The sequence below is a fragment of the Symphalangus syndactylus genome, chromosome 17 (assembly GCF_028878055.3).
Source record: "Symphalangus syndactylus isolate Jambi chromosome 17, NHGRI_mSymSyn1-v2.1_pri, whole genome shotgun sequence".
Taxonomy (NCBI): domain Eukaryota; kingdom Metazoa; phylum Chordata; class Mammalia; order Primates; family Hylobatidae; genus Symphalangus; species Symphalangus syndactylus.
In genome coordinates, this window is record NC_072439.2 from 14293403 (window position 1) to 14319792 (window position 26390).

At 56.1% G+C, this 26390-nt stretch overlaps 1 protein-coding gene across 2 annotated transcripts in view; it reads right to left on the minus strand.

The window, feature by feature from the left end:
- Positions 1–17918, minus strand: part of SEMA6B (semaphorin 6B) — a 36842-nt gene extending 18924 nt beyond the window's left edge. The window contains exon 1 of one of the 2 annotated variants that reach the window (XM_055249602.2): positions 17589–17918. Coding sequence is in view for 1 of the 2 variants with exons in the window: in XM_055249601.2 (XP_055105576.1) it covers positions 15234–15387 (154 nt within the window). In the remaining variant the exon portion in view is untranslated. Of the gene's footprint in view, positions 1–15233; positions 15530–17588 lie in introns of those variants that run through there. The other variant, XM_055249601.2, reaches the window with a different exon arrangement.
- Between the last annotated feature and the right edge of the window lie 8472 nt (positions 17919–26390).

Genomic DNA, 26390 nt, shown 5'->3' on the forward strand with positions numbered 1-26390 from the left:
TATTTTTTTGAGATGGAGTCTCGCTCTGTCTCCCAGGCTGGAGTGCAGTGGCGTGATCTCAGTCCACCACAATCTCCACCTCCCAGGTTCAAGCGATCCTCCCGCCTCAGCCTCCCGAGTACCTGGGACCACAGGCGTCTGCCACCACACCTGGCTAATTTTTGTATTTTTAGTACAGACAGGGATTCACCATGTTGGCCAGGATGGTCTCGAACTCCTGACATCAGGTGATCTGCCCGCCTTGGCCTCCCAAAGTGCGAAGATTACAGGTGTGAGCCACTGTACCCGGCTACCTTCCAGTTTTTTGACAGTAGCCATCCTAATGGGTGTGACATGGTGTGTCTTTCATCTTGTGGGTTTTTTTTGTTGTTGTTGTTGTTGTTTTTTTTTTTTTTTTTGAGATGGAGTCTTGCTCTGTCGCCCAGGCTGGAGTGCAGTGGCACCATCTCGGCTCACTGCAAGCTCCACCTCCTGGGTTCACGCCATTCTCCTGCCTCAGCCTCCCCAGTAGCTAGGACTACAGGCTCCTGCCACCACCACGCCCGGCTAATTTTTTGTATTTTTTAGTAGAGACTGGGCTTCACCATGTTAGCCAAGATGGTCTCGATCTCCTGACCTCATGATTCACCCACCTCGGCCTCCCAAAGTGCTTGGATTACAGGTGTGAGCCACTGCGCCCGGCCTCATCTTGAGTTTTATCAGAATAATACTTAACTCTAGAAACTATTTCTTTAAACATTGTTTTAAGAGACAGGGTCTGGCTCTGTTGCCCAGGCTGGAGTACAGTGGCACAATCACCACTCACTGCAGCCTTGAACTTCTGGACTCAAGCAATCTTCCTGCCTCAGCCTCTCGAGTAGCTGGGACCATAGGTGTGCACCACCATGCCTGGCTTTTTTTTTTTTTTTTTTTGGCGGGCAGGGGGGCGGGGGCGGGGACAGAGTCTCACTCTGTGGCCCAGGCTGGAGTGCAGTGGCTCACTATCAGCTCACTACAACCTCCACCTCCCAGGTTTGAGTGATTCTCGTGTCTCAGCCTCCCAAGAAGCTGGGATTATAGGTGTGCACTTCCACGCCCGGTTAATTTTTGTATTAATTTTGTAAAACACTTTGGGAGGCCAAAGCAAGAGGATTGCTTGAGCTCAGGAGTTTGAGACCAGCCTGGGCAACATAGTGAGACCCCCCCTCACAATTTCTACAGGAAATAAAAAATTAACCAGGCGTGGTGGCACATGCCTGTAGTCCCAGCTACTTGTGAGGCTGAAGCAGGAGGATCGCTTGAGCCCAAGAGTTCAAGAATGCAATGAGTTATGATTGGGCCACTGTACTCTAGTCTGGGCGACCAAGTGAGACCCTGTCTCAAAAAAATAAAATAAAATAAAATAACAACAACAGGCCGGCGCAGTGGCTCATACCTGTAATCCCAGCACTTTGGGAGGCCGAGGTGGGCGGATCACGAGGTCAGGAGATCGAGACCATCCTGGCTAACAAGGTGAAACCCCGTCTCTACTAAAAATACAAAAAAAATTAGCCGGGCGTGGTGGTGGGCGCCTGTAGTCCTACCTACTCGGGAGGCTGAGGCAAGAGAATGGCGTGAACCCGGGAGGCGGGGCTTGCAGTGAGCCGAGATCGCGCCACTGCACTCCAGCCTGGGCGACAGAGCGAGACTCCGTCTCAAAAAAAAAAAAAAAAAAAAAAAAAAAAAAAAAAAAAAAACACCTAGCAAACACAAAGCACTTTCTAGGTGCCAGGCATTGTCATAAGTACTTAAATTAACTCATTTAATCTTCACAACACCCCCAAGGGGTGAGTGCTTTTTTTTTTTTTTTTTGGAGACAGAGTCTCGCTCTGTGGCCCAGGCTGGAGTACAGTGGCATGATCTCAGCTCATTGCAACTTCGCCTTCCCAGGTTCAAGCAATTCTCCTGCCTCAGCCTCCTGAGTAGCTGGGATTATAGGCATGCACCACCACACCCAGCTAATTTTTGTATTTTTAGTAGAGACGGGGATTCACCATGTTGCCTAGGCTGGTTTTGAACTCCTGGCCTCAAGTGATCCACCCTCCTTAGCCTCCCCAAGTGCTGGGATTACAGGTGTGAGCCACTGCACCCAGCCTGGTGAGTTCTCTTAATAGGTCCCTTATACAGACTGAGAAACTGAGGCACGGCAAGGTAAAGTCATTTGCCTGAAGTCAGGATCAGCGGAGCCCACAGATCCTGCTCAATTTTACTTATTTTGATAATAACACACAACTGAACCCCAAATGTTTACTGCGGGGAGTCCAGGCCAGTTCACAACGAACCCCATCTACTTAGCTTCAGTTTACCCCCTCGATCTGGGGTTACCCGAGGCCTGTGCACCTCCCCCTACCGCCAAGACCATCTGCTTCTCTCCGTGAAACTCGAGGATCCTCTGCCAGCAGCCGCTTGGCGCCTGCCTGCCTGGAAGCGGCCCCACCACCTGCCACGCTGCGGCTGCCGGACACCTGGTCACAGGAAGCCACGGGGCTGGCGGGTGCACCCTGTGGCGTGCGGGGTTCTCCGGGGCACCTGTGCACCCACATGTCTGCGTGCCCCAGGGGTTGGAGGGCTCCTGCCTGCAACCCTGGGGACTTGCATGTCCTCTACGGGGGCTCCTTGTTGGGGGAGAGGGGCCGCAAAGCAACAGTTCCCTCCAGGGGGCCCCAGGCTGTCACTCCAGCTCTGCAAACACAGCCCACTGTGCAGATGTGGAAACTGAGGCTCAGGAATGGAAACGTCCTCGGGGACCCCCTAGTTCAGCTCCTCTTCCTGGGAGCTCTGTCTTCTGGCGGCCCCCGATGTCCTACACTCGCCAGCCTCACTCCCACCTTTCTGCCCTGCGCCCCCCTCAACGGCCAGCTCTCCGTCTCTCTTTTCCCTCGACTCACGCCCCTCTTGGGCGGCCTTGTCCACTCCTGGGGCTCTAAACCCCGTCTATACCCGATGACACCCACCGTCCTGACTCTAGCCAGGCCTCCCCCAGCTCCGGATTCGGGGTACAGCTTCCCCTCAGCCGCTCCAGACACAGGGCTCATGAAGTCTCACCCTCAGCCATGCTGGGCACGACCCCAGAACCGCACCGTCCTGGCTACTGTCACCCCGTCACGGGCCTGAATTTCCTGGGGGAACTCTCCCCCAACCTTCTCTCCTCCAGGCCGGTGTGTCTGGGCTGCTCTTGGCCCCCGAGGCTTCAGTGTAAGTTTTAGGATCCGGTTGTGAGTTCCAAGACAACAAATAAAACAAAACTCTAATGGGGTTCTCGCTGGAGTGGCACTGAGGTTACCGATCCAATCGGGGTCAACGGATGGGCCATGTACCCCCACCCGGCCCCACTTCTCCTGCGTCCTCCGTCTCAGCTGATGGCTTAGGCCACACCTGGAGCTCATCCTGACTTCCCCGCCACACCCCATTCCACCAGCCTCACAGCCAGCATCAGCCACTCCTGCGGCCTCTAACTCTCACCGCTTCCCGTCCATACCGTGGTCACTCCCTTCCCCGCCGGCCTGGCCCAGCTCAGCCCAGCCCAGCCCAGCCCAGTCCCCTCCGCCCTGATCCCCAGGCTGTCCTTCCCGAAGCAGCCACCAGAGGACGCCTCTGAGCACACGAGTCAGGTCCAGTCTCTCCTCTGCCCTTATCCCTCCATGGCTCCCACCTGCCTCGGGGTCAAAGCCAGAGTCTTCCCTGCAGCCCACAAGGCCCTGTACGACCTGCCCCATGCCCTGTCTACCCTCCCCTTCTCCCTCCCTCCCACTCATCACTTGGCTCCAGCCACACGGGCCTCCGTGCTGTTCCTCCGACAGGCCAGGCATGGTCCTGCCCTAGGGCCTTACCCCAGGCTGTGCCCTCTGCGTTGTGAGTTCCCCCAGATACACACACAACTCACTTCCTCACTTCACGTCATCTAAGAGAGGCTCCCCTTCGACCTTCCTGGAACCCAGACGCCTCCGCCCTCCCCACGCTATGCCCTCCTCTCCTCCCCCGTCACACTCAGGCCCGTGTGCTGCTGGGAGTGTGGGTCTCAGAACAGCAGCAAGGACCCCACTGTCAGAAATGCAGAGTCCCAGGCCCAGGCCCGCTCACCCAGGCCTGCATCTGAGCAAGATCCTGCGGGGACCCACGTGCATCACAGACTCTGAGAGGGGCAGCTTCATGTATGGATTCCCCAAACAAAATAATCGCCTGGGGCCGGGCACGGTGGCTCACGCCTGTACCCAGCACTTTGGGAGGCCGAGGCAGGCGGATCACAAGGTCAGGAGTTTGAGACCAGCCTGGTCAATATTGTGAACCCCCGTCTCTACTAAAAACAGAAAAATTAGCTGGGTGCAGTGGCATGCACCTGTAGTCCCAGCTACTCAGGAGGCTGAGACAGGAGAGTCGCTTGAATTCGGGAAGCGGAGGTCGCAGTGAGCTGAGATTGCACCACTGCACTCCAGCCTGGGCGACAGAGCGACACTCCATCTCAAAAAATAAAAAAGAAAAAGAAAAAGAAAAAAATAATGAGGCCAGACATGGTCAGCCACGCCTGTAAGCCCAACACTTTGGGAGGCCCAGGGCGCCGGGGGTGGATCACCTGAGGTCAGGAGTTTGAGACCAGCCTGGCCAAGATGGTGAAACCCCATCTTTACTAAAAATACGAAAAATGAGCCAGGTGTGGTGGCGCGCACCTGTAATCCCAGCTACTCGGGAGGCTGGGGCAGGAGAATTGCTTGAACCCGGGAGGCAGAGGTTGCAGTGAACCGAGATCGTGCCATTGCACAATCACGGCAACCCGGGAGGCGGAGGTTGCAGTGAGCAGAGATTGCGCCATTGCCTGGGCAACAGAGTGAGACTCTGTCTCAAAAAAAAAAAACAACAACAAAGATCCCAGTGAACCAGGGGCACCATCGACAAGCCATCCTGCCCTGCCCTGCTCAGTCCAGTCTCACTGGCTGGTTGGAGAAACTGAGGTCCGGGGAAACTGAGGCCCGGACAGAAAACACTGGCAGCTGAAGAGGTCCCAGAAGAAGAGCTTTGGCTCCAGAACCGCACAGCCCAGGTTCAAACCCCAGCTCTGCCTCAGCTGTTTGACCGCAGACAGTCACTTCCCTTCTCCAGGCTTCAGTTTCCCCATCTCTGTACACTGTGGGTGATTTAAAATTCAACCCTAAAACACCTCCATGAGGAAGAAAGAGTATCATCTGAACCAATATGCGGCAGGTGAAATATGTTTTTTTCTACATCCTTTTTGTTTCCTGATAGCTGGTCTGTAGCTAAAATTCTTTTTTTTTTTTTTTTTCTTTTTTTTTTGAGATGGAGTCTTACTCTTTTTGCGCAGGCTGGAGTGCACTGATGAGATCTCGGCTCACTGTAACCTCCACCTCCCGGGTTCAAGCGATTCTCCTGCCTCAACCTCCTGAGTAGCTGGGATTACAGGTGCCTGTCACCACACCCAGCTAACTTTTTATTTTTAGTAGCGACAAGGTTTCACCATGTTTGGCCAGGCTGGTCTTGAACTCCTGACCTAAGGTGATCCGCCTGCTTCGGCCTCCCAAAGTGCTGGGATGACAGGTGTGAGCCACCGCGTCCGGCCCTTTTTTTTTTTGCCTTAGCAGGGAAGTTCTACTTTCTTTTTTTCTTTCTTTCTTTTTTGAGATGGAGTCTCGCTCTGTCACCCAGGCTGGAGTGCAGTGGCTCAATCTCGACTCACTGCAAGCTCCGCCTCCCGGGTTCACGCCATTTTCCTTCCTCAGCCTCCTGAGTAGCTGGGACTACAGGCGCCCGCCACCACGCCTGGCTAATTTTTTGTATTTTTAGTAGAGACGGGTTTTCACCATGTTAGCCAGGATGGTCTCGATCTCCTGACCTCGTGATCCGCCCACCTCGGCCTCCTAAAGTGCTGGGATTATAGGCGTGAGCCACCATGCCCGGCCTAGAACCAATTTTTTTTTAATACCTCAGTGTTCAAGGACATCTCCTGCTCTGGGAATAATTTGAAGCTTCTTCTTGCCCTCACCTACTATCAGGCATTTCCAGCCTCTCCCCGCAGACCTTGGCTCAGGCTGTCCCCTCTGCTGGGGAACGTTTTTAGCCTTCTCAAGGCCCAGCTGCCCTCCCACCCAGCCAGGCATAGTAACCTCACTCTCTGTCCTCCAAGCTCTACAGCTGACTCCTGCTCACCAGTCAAGGCCATGCATGCGTGTCCCCCCCTCCAGGAAGCCTTCCCTGACTGCCCTGGCTGGGCCTCAGTTTCCATGGGTTCCCCCAGCCACAACCACCCTGCCCTCATCTTCACTCAACCGCCAACCTGGAAGCAACTGCATCCAGCTCTGGCTCCCTGTACCCCAGATTGGAAGTCATTCACTTACTCATTGGATTAGTAATTATTGGGCACCAGCTGTATACCAGACACATGTGTTCGGGCATGGGGACACAGCCGTGACCGAGACAGCTACAAAGCCCTACCCTTATGGGGCTCCCAGTCCCATGGGGAGACGGGGATACACTACACACGTCAACCAATATCGGAACTCGATAGCTTCTCACAATAATAAGCATGACCATAAAAACATGAGGAATGATTAGAGGAGGGGATATCTGAGCTGAAGCCTGAAGGTCGAAGGGGAGACCCCGTGACAAGGTGAGGAAGGTGCTCCAAGGGGAAGGAACTGTAGAGGAAAAAGCGTGGCGACTGGGACCACTAGAGGAAGGGACAGGAGGTCAAGGTGGATGGGGAGGCTGGCACGTCACAGAAAGGACTCCGGGGGCTCTCCCCTTCACTCAGACAGGACACTCAGCTTCATTTCTTGTTTGTTTCTAAGGACAGGGTCTTGCTCTGTCGCCCAGGCTGAGTACAGTGGTGCCATCATAGCTCACTGCAATCTCAACTTCCCTGGCTCAAGCAATCCTCCTGTCTCAGCCTCCCCAGTAAGCTGGGATCATAAGTGTGCGTCACCATGCCCAGCTCATTTTTGTACTTCTTGTAGAGGCAGGGTTTCGCTATGTTGGCCAGGCTGGTCTTGAACTCTTGGCCTCAAGTGATCCTGCCACCTCGGCCTCCCAAATTGCTGGGATTACAGGTGTGAGCCACTGTGGCCGGCCAGCCTCTTTTTTTTTTTCTCGTCCATAAAATAAAGACACTAGCTCAGGGCCTGGCACACAGGCATTCACTTTAGGTTAAATGACCTTGCTGTGTGACCTTAGGCCAGCCACACACCCTCTCTGGGCCTCTCTGTTCCAAGATAAAAGACAGTGATCCCAGGCAGGCTTGGAGCCTCCGTTTCTCCATCTGCCACAACACAAGGGACGGGGGTGGGATGTCTGTCTCCAGTTCCATACAAGGAGCTCCCTATCGTCCCGGCCGCCCCAGGATTCTGGCTCCGGGGCCAGCGTCCCCCGGGGGATCGAGTAACCTGGTCCCGGCAGCCGGGCCCCAGGGCCATCCAGGTCTGGTTACGGGCTCTGCTTACAGCTGCCCCTCCAGCTGCCTCGGTCGCCTCCATCACAGCCCAGCCAGGCTCTGGGGCTGTCTAGGAACTTGGCAGGAAGGCTGGAGGGAGTCCCTGGGGCCCGGGCATGGGGATGGGGCAGAAGAGAGAGGCCCCCGTGTCCCCCATCCTACTGGATGTCGGTTAACTCATCCCTGCCCAGCCTGGGAGGCGGCTTATGAGCCTCCCCTCCACCTTTTTTTTTTTTTTTTTTTTTTTTTTCTGAAGCAGTCTCGCTGTGTTGCCCAGGCTAGAGTGCAGTGGCACAATCTAGGCTCACTGCAACCTCCGCCTTCTGGATTCAAACGATTCTCCTGCCTCAGCCTCCTGAGTAGCTGGAATTACAGGTGCATGCCACCACACCTGGCTAATTTTTGTATTTTTAGTAGAGACGGGGGTTTCGCCATTGTTGGCCAGGCTGGTCTTGAACTCCTGACCTCAAGTGATCCGCCCAACTCGGCCTCCTAAAGTGCTGGGATTACAGGTGTGAGCCACTGTGCCCGTCCTAAGCCACTGCACCCGGCCTCCCCTCCACTCTTTTTTTTTTTTTTGAGGCAGAGTCTAGCTGTCGCCCAGGCTGGAGTGCAGTGGCGCAATCTCGACTCACTGCAAGCTCCGCCTCCCGGGTTCACGCCATTCTCCTACCTCAGCCTCCCGAGTAGCTGGGACTACAGGCGCCCGCCACACACGTCCGGCTAATTTTTTGTATTTTTAGTAGAGATGGGGTTTCACCATGTTAACCAGGTTGGTCTCAATCTCCTGACCTCATGATCCGCCTGCCTCGGCCTCCCAAAGTGCTGGGATTACAGGTGTGAGCCACCGCGCCCGGCCTCCCCTCCACTCTTGACCTTCCCTCCCGAGTCCTCAGTTCTCAGAGCCTCAGTTTCCCCATCAGTGAACCAAGCATGATAACCATCCACATCAGCTTCTCATGAGGGGTAAATGAGCGACCCATGATAGGTGCTTAATTAACTGTCGTGACTGCTGTGCTGCCTTGGGTTAGAACCCTCCCATCTCTTGAGCTTGTTTCCTCCTCTGAGAGATGAGGATAAAAATATTGGCTCCACAAGGGCAGGGGTCTGTCTCAGTTACTGCTGTGACCCCAGTGCCCAGCATGGGGCCTGGCACACAGTAGGTGCTCCACAAATCAGCTGAATGAATGTCCCAGGAAGAGCCCCCACTTATAAAATAGTTCCAGGGAGGCTGGGCGAGGTGGCTCACACCTGTGATCCCAGTACTTTGGGAGACTGAGGCAGGAGGATCTCTTGAGGCCAGTTCGAGACCAGACGGGGCAACACAGCCAGACCCCATTTCTAAAAAAAAATAATTAGCTGAGTGTGGTACGACATGCTACTTGGGAGGCTGAGGTGGGAGGATCACTCACACTCACACCTGAGGTGGGAGGATCACTCACACGATCATCACAGCCCGTCAAGGCTACAGTGAGCTGTGATGGCCTCGCTTCACTCCAGCCTGGACGACAGTGAGAGCCCTGACTCCAATAATAATACTAATGATAATAATAATAATAATTTAAAAATAAAATAGTTGGCCAGGCGCGGTAGCTCACTCCTGTAATCCCGACACTGGGAGGCCGAGGCGGGCAGATCACCTGAGGTCAGGAGTTCGAGACCAGCCTGGCCAACAATGGCGAAACCCCCGTCTCTACTAAAAATACAAAAATTAGCCGGGCATGATGGCGGGCGCCTGTAATCCCAGCTACTTGGGAGGCGGAGGCAGGAGAATCGCTTGAACCCGAGAGGCGGAGGATACAGTGAGCTGAGATCGCACCACTGCACTCCAGCCTGGGCGACAGTAAGACTCCGTCTCAAATAAACAAATAAATAAATAAATATTAAAATAGTTGCAAGGATATGTTCATTCCAGACTTCTTGAACACCTACTGTGCACCAATATGGCTGGAGACTCAGCCAGGCTCGGGGTTGTGTGTGTCCAGGGATTGGCACAGAGCTCAGCATGCAGGAAGCACTCAATTAATGCCGAGTGTCTCTTTCGCAGAGGATGGGACTCTACCCTGAGCCGCCTTCCGCATTCAACTCACAGCAGGCCAGGAGAGCAGGAATTCAAGATCAGATTTAGGAGGGCTGCACCTACTATGCGCCATGCTTTTCCCACATATGAACTTATTTCCTGCCGGCATCAACCCTCAGAGACCAGCACCCTCATCCCTGTTTGCAGATGGAAAAACTGAAGCTCAGACAGGTTAAGCCATTTTGCTGAGGTCACATAGCACATAAGTGTACCATGGATGCAAACGTGATCTTGCTTCTTGCTGACACTTTTTTTTTTTTTTTTTTTTTTTGAGACAGGATCTCTGTCACCCAGGCCGGAGTGCAGTGGCATGATCTCGGCTCACTGCAACCTCGACCTCCCAGGCTCACCGGATCCTCCTGCCTCAGCCTTCTGGGTAGCCGGGACTCCAGGTGTGCACCACCACACCCGGCTAATTTTTTGTATTTTTTGTAGAGAGGGGGTATGATACTCAGGCTGGTCTTGATCTCGGGTTCAAACAATTCTCCTGCGTCAGCCTCCCGAGGTGTTGGGATTAAAGGCGTGAGCCACTGTGTGAGGCCACCTCTTGCTGACATTTTCCAAGTGCTCACAATGTGCCACCTGCCCATGATGGTGGCACACCCTAAATTTTTTTTTTTTTTTTTTGAGACAGAGTCTCGCTCTGTCACCCAGGCTGGAGTGCAGTGGCACGATCTAGGTTCACTGCAACCTCCTCCTCTTGGGTTCAAGCAATTCTCCTGCCACAGCCTGCAAGTAGCTGGGATTACACGCACGCGCCACTATGCCCGGCTAATTTTTGTATTTTTAGTAGAGACAGGGTTTCACCAGGTTGGTCAGGCTGGTCTCGAACTCCTGATCTCTAGTGATCCACCCGCCTCGGCCTCTCAAAGTGTTGGATTACAGGTGTGAGCCACCGCATCTGGCCAGCTGAAATATTTCACAGATAAGCAAGCAGAGACCCAGAGAGAGGCTGTCCCTGTCCCCAGGCCACTCGGGAAGCCAGGGTGTGGGAGCCCATGCAGAACCTCCAGTGGGGACACGGATGCATCTCCAGGGCTCCTGGGGCTCTCCCCTCCAGGGAGGGGGCTCCCAGGTAATTAATTTTAATCACTGTTTTGAAATTGGGCCACCAGGAGGCAAGTCGGAAACAGCAACTTGTAATTAGGAATGGGTGGCTGGGGGGGTTGCAACCACCATTCAGAGGAAATTGAAGTGTCATTTATACCCAGCAGGTAATTAAGGGACCCAGGAGGGGGTGGCTCAAGGGGGCTGGGGCTCCAAGGGAATCCAGGCTGGGGCTGGGGCGTCGAGCACCCACAGATTCCCAAGCAGGTTTGGGGACAGACAGGTTGTCCCTTCAGACCCAATTGGGAGGAAGTACAGAGGGCTGGGTCCTGAGCTTGAGACCTAGTTGTGGGGTTCAGAGGGGACTAAGGCTCTGTTATAGGGACTCCACTTAGGGAGGAAGAAAGATGGCCCGGCCTTTGGGGGCTTGATCTAGGTGCAGAAAATGAGGAGCCCTTCCCCTCCAACTTGGGGTTCTGGGCGCCCTTCCCCCCCACTGCTGAACTCCTCCCCCAGAATTCCTCCAGTCACTGCCCCTCCCCAGAGGCTGGGGATCCCCAAGTGGCCGGGACCAGTGTGAGAGGCCTGGAGGGGGCCCCGCTGAGAGAGGTGGTGGGGAATGGGGGTGGGGGTCTCAGGGAGTGCCAAGTGCTGCTGGGAACGGAAGACCTGGCGAATGAACTTGAAGAAGACAAAGGCGGGAAATAGGTCCCAGGGGAAAGGCCCCGGGGTCAGAGCGGACCACAAGTCCTGGTGAGTCAGGGCTCAGGAATGGTGGAGGGGCTGGCAGAGTGACGTTGGCGCTGGGGGATGGGGCTTGAGAACCGTCAGACTGCGGAGAATGGTGTTCAAGGGGAAGGGGCCCCCAGTTTGCTGGGTCATCTCAGGGAACCTGTCACCCCCATCTGTGCCTCATTGCTCCCCAGAGCCTGAAGCTCCGACCTTCAAAGAGGGACAACAGCAAACACTTACAGGGTGCCTACCCCGTGTTCGCAGCCCTGTCCCTCACTTAGCCCAGTAGGGTAGGTGACAGGGGCTCTTCTGACCATGCCACAGGTGGGAAAACTCGGGGCCAGGGTGGGCAAGGGATGGGGCCAAGGTCGCACAGCCCGGAAATGGCCAAGCTGGGATTTGAACCCGGGCCCAGGAGTCCAGATGCTGAGCTCTTAACCACAGCACTGCCCTGCCCCCAGAGAAAGGGGCTTTCAGCCTCTGCACATCCATCTCAGCAAGTTTTGTGGGTGACTCCAAAAATCTGTCCCCTATCCATCCACTTATCCCCCCTCTATTACCCTTGCCTGGCCGGCCCCGATCAATTATTACAGGACCTGGTCCTCAATTCCAGCCTCACCCCCTGTCTGTCTTCCCCAAAGCTGCCACCAGAGGGCACCAAGAGTCAGGTCCCGTCCCTCCTCTTCCCGCAGCCCTCCATGGCTCCCACCTCCCCGGGGGTTGAAGCTCAAGTCCTCACTGCAGCCCACAAGGCCCTGCATGACTGGCCTCGTACTCTCCTTGCCCTTCCCTCCTCCCACTCTCCCCTCCGCGCTCTGCTCCAGCCATACTGGCCTACTTGGTGTTCCTCCAACACGCCAGGTGAGGTCCTGCCCCAGGGCCTTTGCACCGGCCGTGCCCTCTGCCTGGAGTGCTGCTTCCCAGGATCTCTGCATGACCAGCTCCTTCTCATCTTCCAGGTCTCAGCGCAAATGTCACCTCCTCAGAGACACCCTAACCGACAGCCTCAGTGAACACAGCCCTGCCCTTCTCAGCCACTTGCAGGATAATTGCCTTCAGGGCACTGACTATACCTGATTGACCTTGCCCTTTCTCTAGTTAGTGTCTGTGCTCCCCTGCCCCCTGCCCCCCGCCCAGCTGGGAATTCGACAAGGGCCGGATGCAGTAGTCTGCCTTGGTCATTACTGGGTCCGAGGTACCTGGCACTTAATAGGTGCTCACTAAACATCAGTCCACTTGTTAAATGCAAGCAATGCTCCCACAGCTCCAAATGAGATCATGGCCAGAAGCCCCACGTTTCTGCTTTGCAAGATTGTTCCTTTTTCTGGAGTCAGAAACCCAACAGAACTATATTTGGCATTTTGCCTGCATCCTCTTGTTTAAATGGTCAACCCTAAGGGAGGCAGAATAGCAACCTCTGTTTTACAGATGGGGAAACTGAGGCTCAGAGAGGGGGCATAAGTGAGAGAAGAAATTGATTCAATCTCAAGTCAGTCTGATCCAAATGCTACGGCTGCCTATAAGGGCGATAATTCAGAATGGCTACCTCAACTTCCCCAGGGGCTCTGAGTCCATGGCCTTCAGGGGAGGGAAGTTCTTCTGCAATCATCAGAAAACATGTGGCCACCCCCTAGTGAACTCCTAAACATCCATCATGGCCCTAGCTACAATGCCCCTTCCTGGTACATCTTCCCTCATCCATGAGGCAGAGTACAGCTTTCCCTAGCCCCAGTTGCTCCCTCTGCCCTAGCCCCAAACCCACATAGCACAGGGGGCCAGTGCCTGCCCCTGTTTCTCTTCCTCTGGCCTGGAAGCCCTCCAAATAGACAGCTGAGTTAAGGTTACCTCTCTGGGATCCTAGCATCATCTAGCACAGGACACAGCACATGGGGGCCACTGGCAGCATTTGTTAACTAACTGATTGACCTAATTGACTGGAACCAGGCCCACCTGAGAACCCACAATCCTCCTCTGGGCTCCTGTATTTGGGAAGCTCCCTCCTAGGTCCGCCCTTAGAAGGCTGGCTTAGCCGGGCCATGGTGCATCCTGGGAAATGTAGTCTAGAGCGGGCCTTACCTCCCAGTGGGGCCCTGGGGTGGCCACCTTTGGACCCTGGGGCCAGATGGAGAAAGGGCATTGAGGGTGGCAAGTAGTGGGGCCCTGTGTCCCTGCCAAAGAGTCATAAAGGTGGTCCCCAGCCTCCTAAGTCTCTTACTTTTTCTTTTTCCTTTTTTTTTTTTTTTTTTTTGAGACGGAGTCTCGCTCTGTTCTCCAGGCTGGAGTGTAGTGGCACGATCTCAGCTCCTTGCGACCTCTGCCTGCTGGGTTCAAGCGATTCTCCTGCCTCAGCCTCCTGAGTAGCTGGGATTACAGGCGTGCGCCACCATGCCCAGCTAATTTTTGTATTTTTAGTAGAGACGGGGTTTCGCCATGTTGGCCAGGCGGGTCTTGAACTCCTGGCCTTAAGTGATCCTCCTGCCTTGGCCTCCCAAAGTGTTGGGATTACAGGTGTCAGCCACTGCACCCGGCCTCATGTAACTTTCTTGTTTTTTTTTTTTTTGAGACAGAGTTTTGCTCTTGTTGCCCAGTTGGAGTGCAATGGCGTGATCTCGGCTCACTGCAACCTCCGCCTCCAGGGTTCAAGTGATTCTCCTGTCTCAGCCTCCCGAGTAGCTGAGATTACAGGCACCTGCCACCATGCTCAGCTAATTTTTTTTTTTTTTTTTTTTTTTTTTAGTAGAGACGGGGTTTCACCATGTTGGCCAGGCTGGTCTTGAACTCCTGACCTCAGGTGATCCTCCCTCCTCGGCCTCCCAAAGTGCTGGGATTACAGGCGTGAGCCACCGCCACTTTCTTACTTGTCCTAATGTCTACCACTTCATCTGGATGTCCCTGGAAGAGAGGTGATGAAGGACTGTGATAACGAAAGAGGACTGCGTGCCTGGGTTGCTATGGCCACACATCCGTGGCCAGCACCACCGTTCATGATGGTGAGGGCGTCTAGGGTGAAGGGTCTGTTTTGGGATAATTCAGCCAGAGGACGTGGGGCTGGTGGCTGGTGCCTGAGTCCTGGGCTGCTTTGAGCCTCAGTTTCCCTACTGCTGCTACATGAAGACAGGGAGGGAAGAAATGCACCACCATGGCCAAGAGAAAGCCACAGCCCAACCAAATCACAGCTGGGTTTTGGAGGAGTCACAGCCTGAGAGCCCACAACCCCTTAAATACCTGAGAATCTCAGAACCCTGGTATCTTAAATACCACAGCAGTTCAGAAAACCCACAGTACCTGGAAACTGAAAAAAAAAAAAAATCCAGGAGATCACTTGGGCCTGACCAATATCAGGATTATTAATCCAGGGTTCTGGAAAGACAGCCGTCCAACCCCTCTGGCCTGCCTCCCACGGGGGGCGGCTCACCACTCCTTCCAGCAATGCATTTGGTTTCCAAGGAGCCTGTCTCCTCGTAGCTACCCTTCCTCAAGATCTGAAATGTGACTCATGCCCCTCCCCTGCTCTATAACCTTCCATGGCTCCCCATTGCCCTTAGGATAAAGTTCTCTCCTCGGCTTGGCATTCAAGGCTACTGCCTACCTCACGGTCCTCTTAAACAGTCCAGCCACTCAGGGCTCCTCCAACATACCCCACTGTGATGATCCTTGCTGTTCCCTCTGCCTGCAATGCCTGTCCCCCTCTCCTCCCGGCAGAATCCTTCTCCTTCAAGCCCAGTCCCAGTACTCCCTCCTCCAGGCAGCCTTCCCTGCTCCCACCTGTCCTGACCACTGCCCTGGAAGTTTCTCCCTCCAGCATCTCCCTTTCTGGGCCCACAGGACAGGGCCACGCCCAGGGTCAGCTCGGGACACCTTCCTTCCCGGGAGACGGGCGGTGACCAGCAAAATCCTTCAGTCCCCAGGGATCCAGCTCACCTGTCCTGCAGGCTGACGTCATGGTCACCTTTCCAAGGGCAGTTTGATTTCTATCTTCCAGGCCCAGTCCGGGTAACCCTAGCAAACTCCGGCCGCCAGCCCAGTGTGGCCACTGCAGAGGACATGCCACATCTGCAGCCCCTTCTATGCCCATCGGACAGAGGCGAGGACTGAGTTCTCAGGGGGAAAGGCCCCTCCTGGGGGGACTGGACACCTAGGCTTGGAGACAACTCACTTCAAAGCAGAAGAGGCGACACGGACCCTAAGATCCTGTCGGGGCTCAGCCCCAGCGGAGCCTGGTGAGGGAACCAGAGTCAAAGTGGGGCAGGCACAGATCAAGACAGTCTCAAGTGACCCCTCTCTTCCTCACCTCCCCCCACTCCAGTCCAAAACCAAAGAGCATCTCCTGGGGTGACTGAAGCCCAGAGAGGACTAGGGACCAGCCTGAGGCCACACAGCGAAGTGCCTCCTCTCAAAGCTCCAGGTCTGAATCCTACATAGCCCAGAGTCAAGGGGAAGAAGGGAGGAGCAGAGCTTCAGGGCAACCCTCGGCGAGGAGCTGGGATGCAGGAGGGCTCTTGGGTTTCAGCGGCTTCCTCGGGCCTCAGTTTCCCCACCTGCTGTTGGGAATGGGCCGGTTCAGAACAGACAAGAGGCTGACGCCAGGCTGCCACCTACCCAATATCCGAGGCATCTCTGTGTGGGTGGCAGTGACTCCCAGACAACTTCCCGGAGAGTTTAAGACCCCCTCCCAGATGGGTTCCAACTCGGCCTTGGCCCCAGCCATCCCCTCCCTCACCCCACAACCTGTACTCTTCACAAGTAGAGTTTAAAGCAATTGTTCAGGTACATCCTGAAGTCCCGCCCCTGAAAGAAACCGGTCTCCTGGGATGTGGGAAAGGGTTTCAGGACAAGGGGGATGCCCCAGGGGTCCTGAATTTTTATTTTGGAGAGGGAATTTGGATCTTCTGACAAGCTGAAGGAACACAGAAAAACAGACCGAAATGCAATTTTGCAAATGGGGCAGGGATCCCCTTCAGCCACCACAGCCATGAGTCCCTCTCTCCCTCCTTAAACTCAAACCCAGAACCCCAAAGCCTCAGAGCACCCCAATAACTCCAAGCCCCCGTTCCGCTCCAGTCTAGGGGTCAAAGATGACAGCCTCAGGTAGAGGATGTCAAAGACCTCAGCGAGAGAGAGAGGGCCACCTGGGGGCCGGGGCGAGGGTCTGCTAATCCCTCCCCCAACCCCAGGACTCCCGCAAACGCTCCTAGCTCCAGCATTAACCCGGCCCGGGCAGAGGTGGGGGTTCATGACGGTAGCGCCCCCTCTGGGAGATGCCCCAAACTCGGAGAGCGCCCAGAGGCGGAGAGCAGGAGAGGAGGGCACGTGACCCTCGCCCCGGGGACCAATCAGCGCCCGCGGGAGGGGGCCACACTCGGCGCCCCCCACCCATCCCGGCGCGCTTGGAGATAGACGTTTTCTTTGTCCTTTTGTCAGCTCTTGGGGGGCCCCGAACCCCAAGGCCCCCACTGCAGCGGGGGAGATCCGGACTGGCCGGCCCTCCCTTCCAACACCACTGCGACCCCTGCCCCGCGGCCTGGACCCGGGACTCGTCCTGTTCTGGGCTGGACAGGAGGCCGGAGACGACTCGGGCGCCCAAGGTGCGGCTGCTGGACGCGAAGTGGGGCGGAGGGGCCTCCCGCCGCCAGGACCCGCACCCCAGCTCCGGGTCGCCTCGACTCGGCTCTCAGGACCCCGCCCCCCAACGCCACCCCCAACCCCCGACCAACAGGCCCCCTGCCTGCCCCGAACCTCCTACCTGGGCCCCAATCCAGCTCCCCAGCGGCGCAGCCGCGAACCTCATTATTGTATCTCCTCCGGGCCCCCCCAGGACAAAATCTCCACCCGCTGCGGTGCCGACAGAACCCCCAACCTAGCTGCACATACAGGCCCCCAGTCAACAATCCAAGCGCCCCCCCCCCACGTTGCGGTGCCATTAGACACCCCCATAATGGAGCCTCAGGGAGCGCCCCAGGCCAAAATCCAGCCCCTCCAAAGCGATGCCACCGGACCCCCACCGGACCCCTCCATACGGCCAGCGACCCCCTCTCCAATACGGTCCCCTCCCCAGTGGTGTGGCTGAGAGATTCCCCCCCTCGTTCTAGCGCTCCCCAAACCCCCTCCCTGGCCCCAAATCCGTCCCCTCCAGTGGCAGGGCCCGCAGGCCCCCCAGTCCTAGCGCCTGACCCGGCCACCCCAGCCAGCCTTTCGGCCCCCCCAGCTGCGTGCCGACAGACGCCCCCATCCCCGCGCCTCCCCCAACCCCCTCCGCAGACGCCCCGGGGCGCTTACCTCGGAGCCGCGGCCGCCGCGAGTGCGCGGGCGGGAGGCGCGAGGGCGGGAGGGCGCGGGCTGGGGGGGTCCGTGCGCGCACCTGTCCCGGCCGGGCCGCTCAGCCCGGCATCCCCGGCTGGGGAGGGGTGCTGGGGGGGCGCGCTCTCCCCGCCCCCGGGCCAGCGGCACTGCGCTGGGGGAGGGGGCTCAGCCCCGGCCCCCCGCGCGCTGGCGTCGGCTCCGCGGGGGGCGCTGCGCGGCGGCCGGACCGGGGGCGCGCCGCGGCCGCATCTCCTCCGCCCGCCGCGGCCGCCGCTGCGACTCGCGGCTCTGCCACCTCCGCCCCCCCTTCCAGCAACCCCCCACCTCCCCAAAGCCGGGCTGGAGCCGCGCAAAACCCGGCCCGGAGCAACCGCGGCGCGGAGCGGAGCGGAGGGCGGAGCCGGTGGGTGGCGTTTGGGTGAGTTGTGGGGAGAGACCCAAGGGGGTCACCCTGCTTTGGTCCAGGTGGTGGACTTATTAATTGAGCCGCCCCAACTTCCTCTCCTGGTCCCCTCTGTTCAAACTCGCATCCCCAGGATCCAGCCCCAATCACACCCAGCCCATGGGGTCAATGAGGCTGTCAGGAACCCTGCAGTCTGGGTGGCCCCTTTCATAGACGAGATTATTTCTTCAATCTACAAGTATTCCATTTAGCAACATTCACTCGACACTTCAGGAAACTGAGGCACAGGGAGGTCTCGTCCAAGGTCACCCAGTTAGAGAGCGTCAGGGGGTTTTGAACCTGAGCAAACTGGCTGCAGAGATCTCCATGTTTCACGACTCCCGGACCTGCCCCTCTGTCGCCAGCGCCCTGTGGGACCTGGCCCAGGAGGGAGTTCGAGGACTGCAGGTTCCCCCATGAATTTGAGACCCCAGGACAGAGCCTGGAGGTTTCAGAGACCTTCCTGTAACCTTGCCGACCCTTCGAATAATTCAGGACAGCAGGGGCTGCTCTCCGTGCCTCAGTGCCCCTTCCTGTCCAAAGTACCTTTCCATGTGGATGTGATCCTATACGTCTCCCCTACTGGACTGAGTGCCGTCCTGGTCGCTCTGGCCTCTCTCGATACAGTAGATGCTCTGTAAACACTTATTTTTTCTTGTCTCTTCTGTTTTTCTTATCTTTTTCTTTCTTTCTTTCTTTGAGATGGAGTCTTGCTCTGTCACCCAGGCTACAGTGCAGTGGCATGATCTTGACTCACTGCAGCCTCCGCCTCCCGGGTTCAAGCAGTTCTCCTGCCTCAGCCTCCTAAGTAGCGGGGATTACAGGCACCTGCCACCATGCCTGGCTAATTTTTGTATTTTTAGTAGAGATGAGGTATCATCATGTTGGCCAGGCTGGTCTCGAACTCCTGACCTCAGGTGATCCGCCCACCTTAGCCTCCCAAAGTGCTGGGATTACAGACATGAGTCACCGCGCCTGGCCTCTTTTCTGTTTTTCTATAATTTAGATAGATAATAGAGAAATGGGGGAGAGAGAGGATAGATGATTTTTTAAAAAAATTTGTTATTATTATTTGTAGAGACTGGGGTCTTGCTACATTGCCCAGGCTGGTCTTGAACTACTGGCCTCAAGCGATCCTCCCACCTTGGCCTCCCAAAGTGCTGGGATTACAGGCATGAGCCACTGAGCCCAGCCAGCACTTTGTTGTTATGTAGCTTGTGACTTTTCTTGCACACTTACTGAGTGCTGGGGCCACTATGCCCCATCCCTGGCTCCGCGCCATCCAGGGGGTCCAGACAGGTTGTGCACTGGCTTCCAGCAGCCACTCAGTGGGGACTGGGTATCAGGACTTGAACCCTGCTCCCCAGGCCACCCATGGCAATCTGCAGGCTCCCTGGCACCCATGGAGACAGCCCGGCTCTTCCAATTCCTGGGCATGTTCCCAGGGCCATCCTGGTGACCACAAACCTCCGGGAGCAGCCAGTCCTTCCTGCTCGTGGTTTTGCCCTTCCCGCCTTCCGGCCGCCCTAGCATCCCAGGCAAATCAGCCAAGGCACCTGCTGGTGTCCAGCCCCCACCTCGCCCTGTGTCCTGCCCACTGGGGGCCACTGAGGCCTGCTCCACAGGGGAGGGGGCCGAGCCCCAGCTACGAGGCTTGGGGTCTAGAATCTGCATCCTCCCACCTACACTCCCTTCCCTGCGCTGTGCCCAGCCCCTGGCATCCCCTCCCTCTCCTGCCTTCTTGGCTGTGCCCAGCTGGGCAGTTCTGCACCCTAGTCATTCAGCAAACATTTATTGAGCACCTACTGTGTACCAGATACTGGACTGAGCTGTCAACAAGACAAATCTGCCCTGTGCCATTTGTCTAGCCTGGGGATACAGAAACCAGTGGGCACAGAACTGCAGGCTGAGACAGACTGGCTGGAGGTCCAGGAGGACCTCGAGGAGGTGACATGGAGGCCTTAGAGGGACCATAGATCCAAGCAGGGGGGTGGGGGTAGGGGTGTGCAGGGAGGGCGTTCTAGGCAGAGAGACCTCGGGGACAAAGGCCTTGAGGGAGGCCCCACCCCCACCGGTGGCTCAGCTGCCACCGAGGCTTCTGCGACCATGAATGGGTCTTTCATGTCCTGGACCGGGGCAAGGTCAGGCCAGGCCTCTCCCTCCTCCCGCCCAGGGCTCCTGGCTGTCTGAGCCCTGACCTGGAGGACAGTGGCAGGATGGGCCAGGGAGGCCCAGGGAGGGGCAGGGCCTCGCCCGAGGTCACCAGAGCCAGCAGCGCCCTCCCAGCCGTGGGATTCTGAGCAAAGCCCCGCCCCGCTGGGCCTCAGTTTCCCCGGCCGGGGCGGGCGCGTTGGCAGCGCAGCGCTCCAGTCCTGCTCCGACCGGGTGGATTCCAGTGCGGGTTTTGCGGACGTCCGCGGCCACCGACACCTTCTTCCCAGTGCGGCCCGGGCTGCGGCCCCAGGTCCGAGGAGGCCCGGGGAGACCCGGAGGAGGTCAGAAGGCCTTTAGGGCCCCCGGGATGGGGTGAGGCTGAGCCTGGCCCCTTACTGCCGGCGCCTGCGAGGAAGGGAAGCCCCGCCCCAATGCCTGCGCGCCCCCATCAGGACCACTAGCCTCGTCGCCCCGCTGTGTGACTCCCGGGGGTCCCTGGCCCTCTCTGGGCCAAGCTGGAGGCAGGATCACGGGCAGCCGCTCAGAGAGGTCGCCTGGGTCCCATCCCTTCCCCAAATGGCCCCCAGCCTGTTTCCACGGCCAAGTGCAGGCCCTCTTTAACCCCAGGTTGGGGGGTCCTCGCTGCCAGGTTGCACCCCGGGTCTCCGCTCAGGCCAGGGAATCCCCTGGGGGCGCCGAAAGGGCAGCTCCGATTGGCTGGGGCCACGTGTGACGTCAGCGCCTCCCCGACGCCCCCTCCCCTAGAGGCACGTGGGGGCGGTCGCGGCGGGGGAGGGGCCGGGGGTCCGAGCGGATTCGGGGTGTCCCCCCAGCTCAAGTCGGCAGCTGGGCCGCGCAGACGCGATTCTCCTCGGACAGATTTTTCCCTCGTCCCAAATCCCCCTCCGGCCCCCCCAGAACGGCAGCTGCTCAGGCGGCAGATGCGCCGGCTAAATCCGCCCAGCTGGTCCTCCGCGGAGCTAACCGCCTGGAGCCCCGGGGCTGGGGGAGTGGTGGCCGCATGGTCCTGACCCTTTCTCGCTCCCTGTTCTTTGACCCCTGACTCTTCGCGGAATGGGGCAGGGATTCCGTTGAGGACCCTTTCTCAACCTCCAATTCCCTCCTGGAGCTGCTGAGAGGATTTGGGGGAGTCTGGCGCCCAGAGAGGGTGGAGCCCTTTCCAAAAACCACACAGCATCCCTGGGCCTGCTGCCCAAAATAAGCCCTGTATTGCGCATATATTAATAATTATAATGATGACTTAACATATTAGGCCTCTGCTATATGCACCCCCACGATTCTAGGACTATTATGCTGTTACTCCATTTTCAAGGGTGGAAACTGAGGCCCAGAGATCCGTGACTTCACTGATCCCACAGCCAGGAAATGGTGGAGCCAGGATTTGAACCCCAGCTTTTAAGAAGAAGGTGCCGCTGTCCTGGAAGGACTCTCAGGACAGCATTAATGTCTCAGGGATCCCCTAATTGGAGGGGTCTTAAGGCGAGTGTGACCTGGGGGGAGTGAGTGGGGTCTCTTAGACCTCTTCCCTGCGCCCTGCCTGGTGCCCCTGAGCCTGACATGGACTGCCTCCCCGCCTTGCTACTTCAGCCTAATCATGATTGTCACTGAAGATCCAGGAGGGCTTCCTGGAGGAGGAGGCAGCTCCATTCTGAAATGCCAAGGGTACAGCTTTATTGGGACAGCCCGTGTCTCTGAATATGTAGGTTTTGCACAGAGCTTGTACTGCCTCGGGGCCTGTACACTGCCTGTCCCCTGTGCCTTGTGCATTCTTTCCCTAGATGTCCAAATGGCTCCTTTCCTCACCTACCCCAAATCTCAATTCCAATGTTTCCCCAGCTTCCCCTCATTTCAGTAATCACTCTGCAGTGAGCTAGGATTGCGCCACTGCACTCCAGCTTGGATAAGAGAACAAGACCCTGTCTCTAAACTAAATACATAAATAAAAATAATTCCCCTCCTCATCCCTCTTTACCGTGTTTTGATGGCTTTGCTCAACTTTTCACCAATAGGACTTTCTCTTATGCATTTACTCGTTTCTCTTCCAATTCCTCCCTAAGACAGTCAAGTTCCCAGGTCTGTCCAGGACTCCACTGTGTCACGAGGCTTAAAACAGAGCCAAGCAGACAGTAAGCACTCAACACATGTGGTGAATGAATGAACGAATGAAGGAATGAATGAGTGGAAGTCTGAGATTTCAACGGGGCTTGCCTTCATTGTATCAAAGGGGAAACTGAGGCCCATTGATCACAGAGTGAGACCAGAGTCACTTATTTTTCTCTTTAGCAAAACAGGACATGATGGTGACCACCTCCCCAGTATGCAGCAGGGGTATCCAGGGAAATAATAACGTCAGAAGCACTTATTAAGCACCTACTGTGTGCACTGCACAGCTCCAGGTGCTTTGCACATTTTGAACGGAGACAAAGACTCCAACCCAGAACCCAGGACGCCTGGTCCCATGGTCAGCCTGAGTTCCCTACACCTCGCTGCCTCCCTCTCATTGAGAGAGGGGTTATATATGCAAGCTCCGGGTGCACAGGATGCCTTCAGCTAGGGAGGCGGTGGTCCCCAGACCACTCTGCAGGCCTGAGACCCCCTCTGCAGCCCCTCAGACCCTGGGCCCGAGGTTCAGGCTGTGTGTCTGGCTGGAGCTAACAGCACCATGCTTGCACGCAGGAAACATTAAATTAGAGACGGAAGCAGCAGGACCTGCCGCCTGATTTATAAATCGAAATTAGAGCAATTACAAGGCTTCCTCCTCGGAAACTGAGAAATCCCCCAGAAAGGCCCGTGTGTGTCCTGGGTTGGCCCAGAACCCCCTCCCCCAAGGCATCATCTGCATATGATGCAGTGACAAATGAGGCAGTGGCATCCTGGTGTCCCTAACAGGGAATTTGTGGGTGGAGCGAGGGCGTCCAGGGACCTTCAACCTCCCTAGGGTCTGTCCTTGGGTATAGATAGGAAACTGAGGCATGGGAGGTGAGTGTCATTTGGGCGGGGGCAGGTGTCACATTCTCCGCTTTCAAAATCTCCCCTCTGGCCGGGTGCGGTGGCTCACGCCTGTAATCCTAGCACTTTGGGAGGCCAAGGAGGGCAGATTGCCCGAGCTCAGGAATTCGAGATCAGCCAGGGTAACATGGCAAAACCTCATCTCTACTAAAAACACAAAAAATCGGCCGGGCGCGGTGGCTCACGCCTGTAATCCCAGCACTTTGGGAGGCTGAGGCGGGCGGGTCACGAGGTCAAGAAATCGAGACCATCCTGGCCAACGTGGTGAAACCCTGTCTCTACTAAAAATACAAAAATTAGCTGGGCGTGGTGGCGAGCGCTTGTAGTCCCAGCTATTCGGGAAGCTGAGGCAGGAGAATAGCTTGAACTAGGGAGGCAGAGGTTGCAGTGAGCCAAGATCATGCCACTGCACTCCAGCCCTGGTGACAGAGTGAGACTCTGTCTCAAAAAAAAAACAAAAAAACAAAAAAACAAAAAAAATCAGCCGGGTGTGGTGGTGCATGCCTGTAATTCCAACTACTCGGGAGGCTGAGGCAAGAGAATCCCTTGAACCCGGGAGACGGAGGTTTCAGTGAGCCAAGATGATTGAGCCACTGCACTCCAGCCTGGGCAGCAAAGCAAGACTCTATCTCAAAAAGTAAAAAAATAATAAAAAAAAAATCTCCCTTCCCCTAGATCTCCCTTCCCCTAGGCTTCCCATTCCAGCCTAGTGAGCACACCCAGCTCACTCCTGCCTGGGGGCCTTGGCACTTGCTGTTCCCACTGCCTGGAAGCTGTTCCCCACCAACGTTCCCTTCTCTGAGAGGCCTTCCCTGATCATCCCAAGTTGGCGGGGACGGCGCTTTTCCACCCCCTGTTTTCTTTTCTCTAAAATCAGTGATGGGGTAGTGAGCTGCCTGTCATCAGAGGCTAGCAAGCAGACAGTGGACTGGATGTGATCTCTGCAGCTCACACACTGGCATCCATCCCCCAGCTTTACCACTCACCAGCTGTGAACAAGTTGTTTAACATGAGAACGTTCCAAAAGATGCCAGGGCCTAGGATGGACGCCATGGCTCATGCCTGTAATCCCACCACTTTGGGAGGCTGAGGTGGGTGGATCGTCTGAGGTCAGTAGTTTGAGACCAGCCTGGCCAACATGGTGAAACCCTGTCTCTACTAAAAAATATATAAAAATTAGCTGGGCGTGGTGGTGCGTGCCTGTAATTCCATCTACTTGGGAGGCTGAGGGACAAGAATGGCTTGAACCTGGGAGGCAGATGTTGCACTGAGCCGAGATCATGCCACTGTACTCCAGCCTGGGCGATAGAGTGAGACTCTGTCCCCCCATTGAAAAAAATGCTGGAGGCTGTCACGTAGTTGGTGCTTAATAAAGGTAAGTCATCTTCTCCATGGGAGGTCCTGAGATTCTTGTTTCTTCCTCTTGGTGATTTTTCCTAATCTTCATCCTCTCTTGGAAGCTGTGGGAAGGAGCTTTGATGCCATTACAGTTGTGAAGGGCATTGTCAAAGAAGAAATGAAAACAGACGACCAGAACCGATCCTGGCACCCGTGTTCACAGCAGCGAAAGGGCAGAAGGAAACCAACTGCCAATGAACAGATACATGGATCAACATAAGGCGGTCCATGGACACGGTGAAATACGATTCAGCCATCACAGGCTTCAGATGTGGACGCATCTTGAGGACGTCACACTCAGTGAAATAAGCCAGACGCAGAAGGCCAAATCCTGTGTGGTTCCACTCCTAGAAGGTCCCTGGAGTCATCAGATTCATAGAGACAGAAAGGAGAATGGGGAGTGCCTGGGGCTGGGGAGGGGGTGGGGAGTGAGTGTTTCATGGGGACAGAGTTTCAGATTGGGAAGCGGAGAAAGTTCTCGAGAGCACGGCGGTGATGGTGCACAACCACGTGAATGTGCTTAATGCCGCTGAACTGTGCACTTAGAAATTGTTAAAATGGTGATTTTTCTGTGATGTGTGTTTTACCACATTTTTTCTTTTTTCTTTTTTTTTTTTTTTTTTGAGACGGAGTCTCGCTCTGTCGCCCAGTCTGGAGTGCAGTGGCACGATCTTGGCTCACTGCAAGCTCCACCTCCCGGGTTCACTCCATTCTCTTGCCTCAGCCTCCCGAGTAGCTGGGACTACAGGCATCTGCCACCACGCCTGGCTAATTTTTCGTATTTTTAGTAGAGACGGGGTTTCACTGTGTTAGCCAGGATGGTCTCGATCTCTTGACCTCGTGATCCGCCCTCCTCAGCCTCTTAAAGTGCTGGGATTACAGGCGTGAGCCACTGTGCCTGGCCCACATTTTTTCTTTAAAGATAGAAAGAAAACCAGAACTGGTATGCAGAAAGGGTGGCAAGATCCAAGCACAGAAAAAAAATGTATTAAAAATACAATATGGCCGGGCGTGGTGGCTCACGCCTGTAATCCCAGCACTTTGGGAGGCCGAGGCGGGCAGATCACCTGAGGTCAGGAGTTCGAGACCAGCCTAGCCAACATGGCGAAACCCCGTCTGTACTAAAAATACAAAAATTAGCCAGGTGTGGTGGCGGGAGCCTGTAATCCCAGCTACTCGGGAGGCTGAGGCAGGAGAATCACTTGAACCCGGGAGGTGGAGGTTGCAGTGAGCAGAGACTCCGTCTCAAAAAAAAAAAACAAAAAATTAGCCAGGCATGGTGGCAGGTGCCTGTAATCCCAGCTACTTGGGAGGCTGAAGCAGGAGAGTCGCTTCAATCCAGGAGGCAGAGATTGCAGTGAGTCAGGATCATGCGATTGCATTCCAGCCTGGGCAGCAGAATGAGACTCTCCCTCAAAAATAAATAAATAAAAATAATAGCAACAGCAGAAACAGGCAGTGACGGTGGAGGGTGTGTGTGTGAATGAACTCAGCTAGTGGCAGTTCATCATTGCCACTAGGGCCAGCCACACAGGTGACACTGACAGCGTGCAGAGAGGCCATCAAAGGTGTCGAGCTGAGATCACACCCTTCCCTCCCCACCAGGGGCCTGCTCAGCCTCGGCTACAAAATCTCGGACACATTCAGGAAGCAGAACTGAGCCTCGGGGATCTTGCCCCTTGCTGGCCTACTATTCAGCTAACTTTATTGAGCACCTACTGTATACCAGGCTCTACTAAGCAGTGCTGGGGATA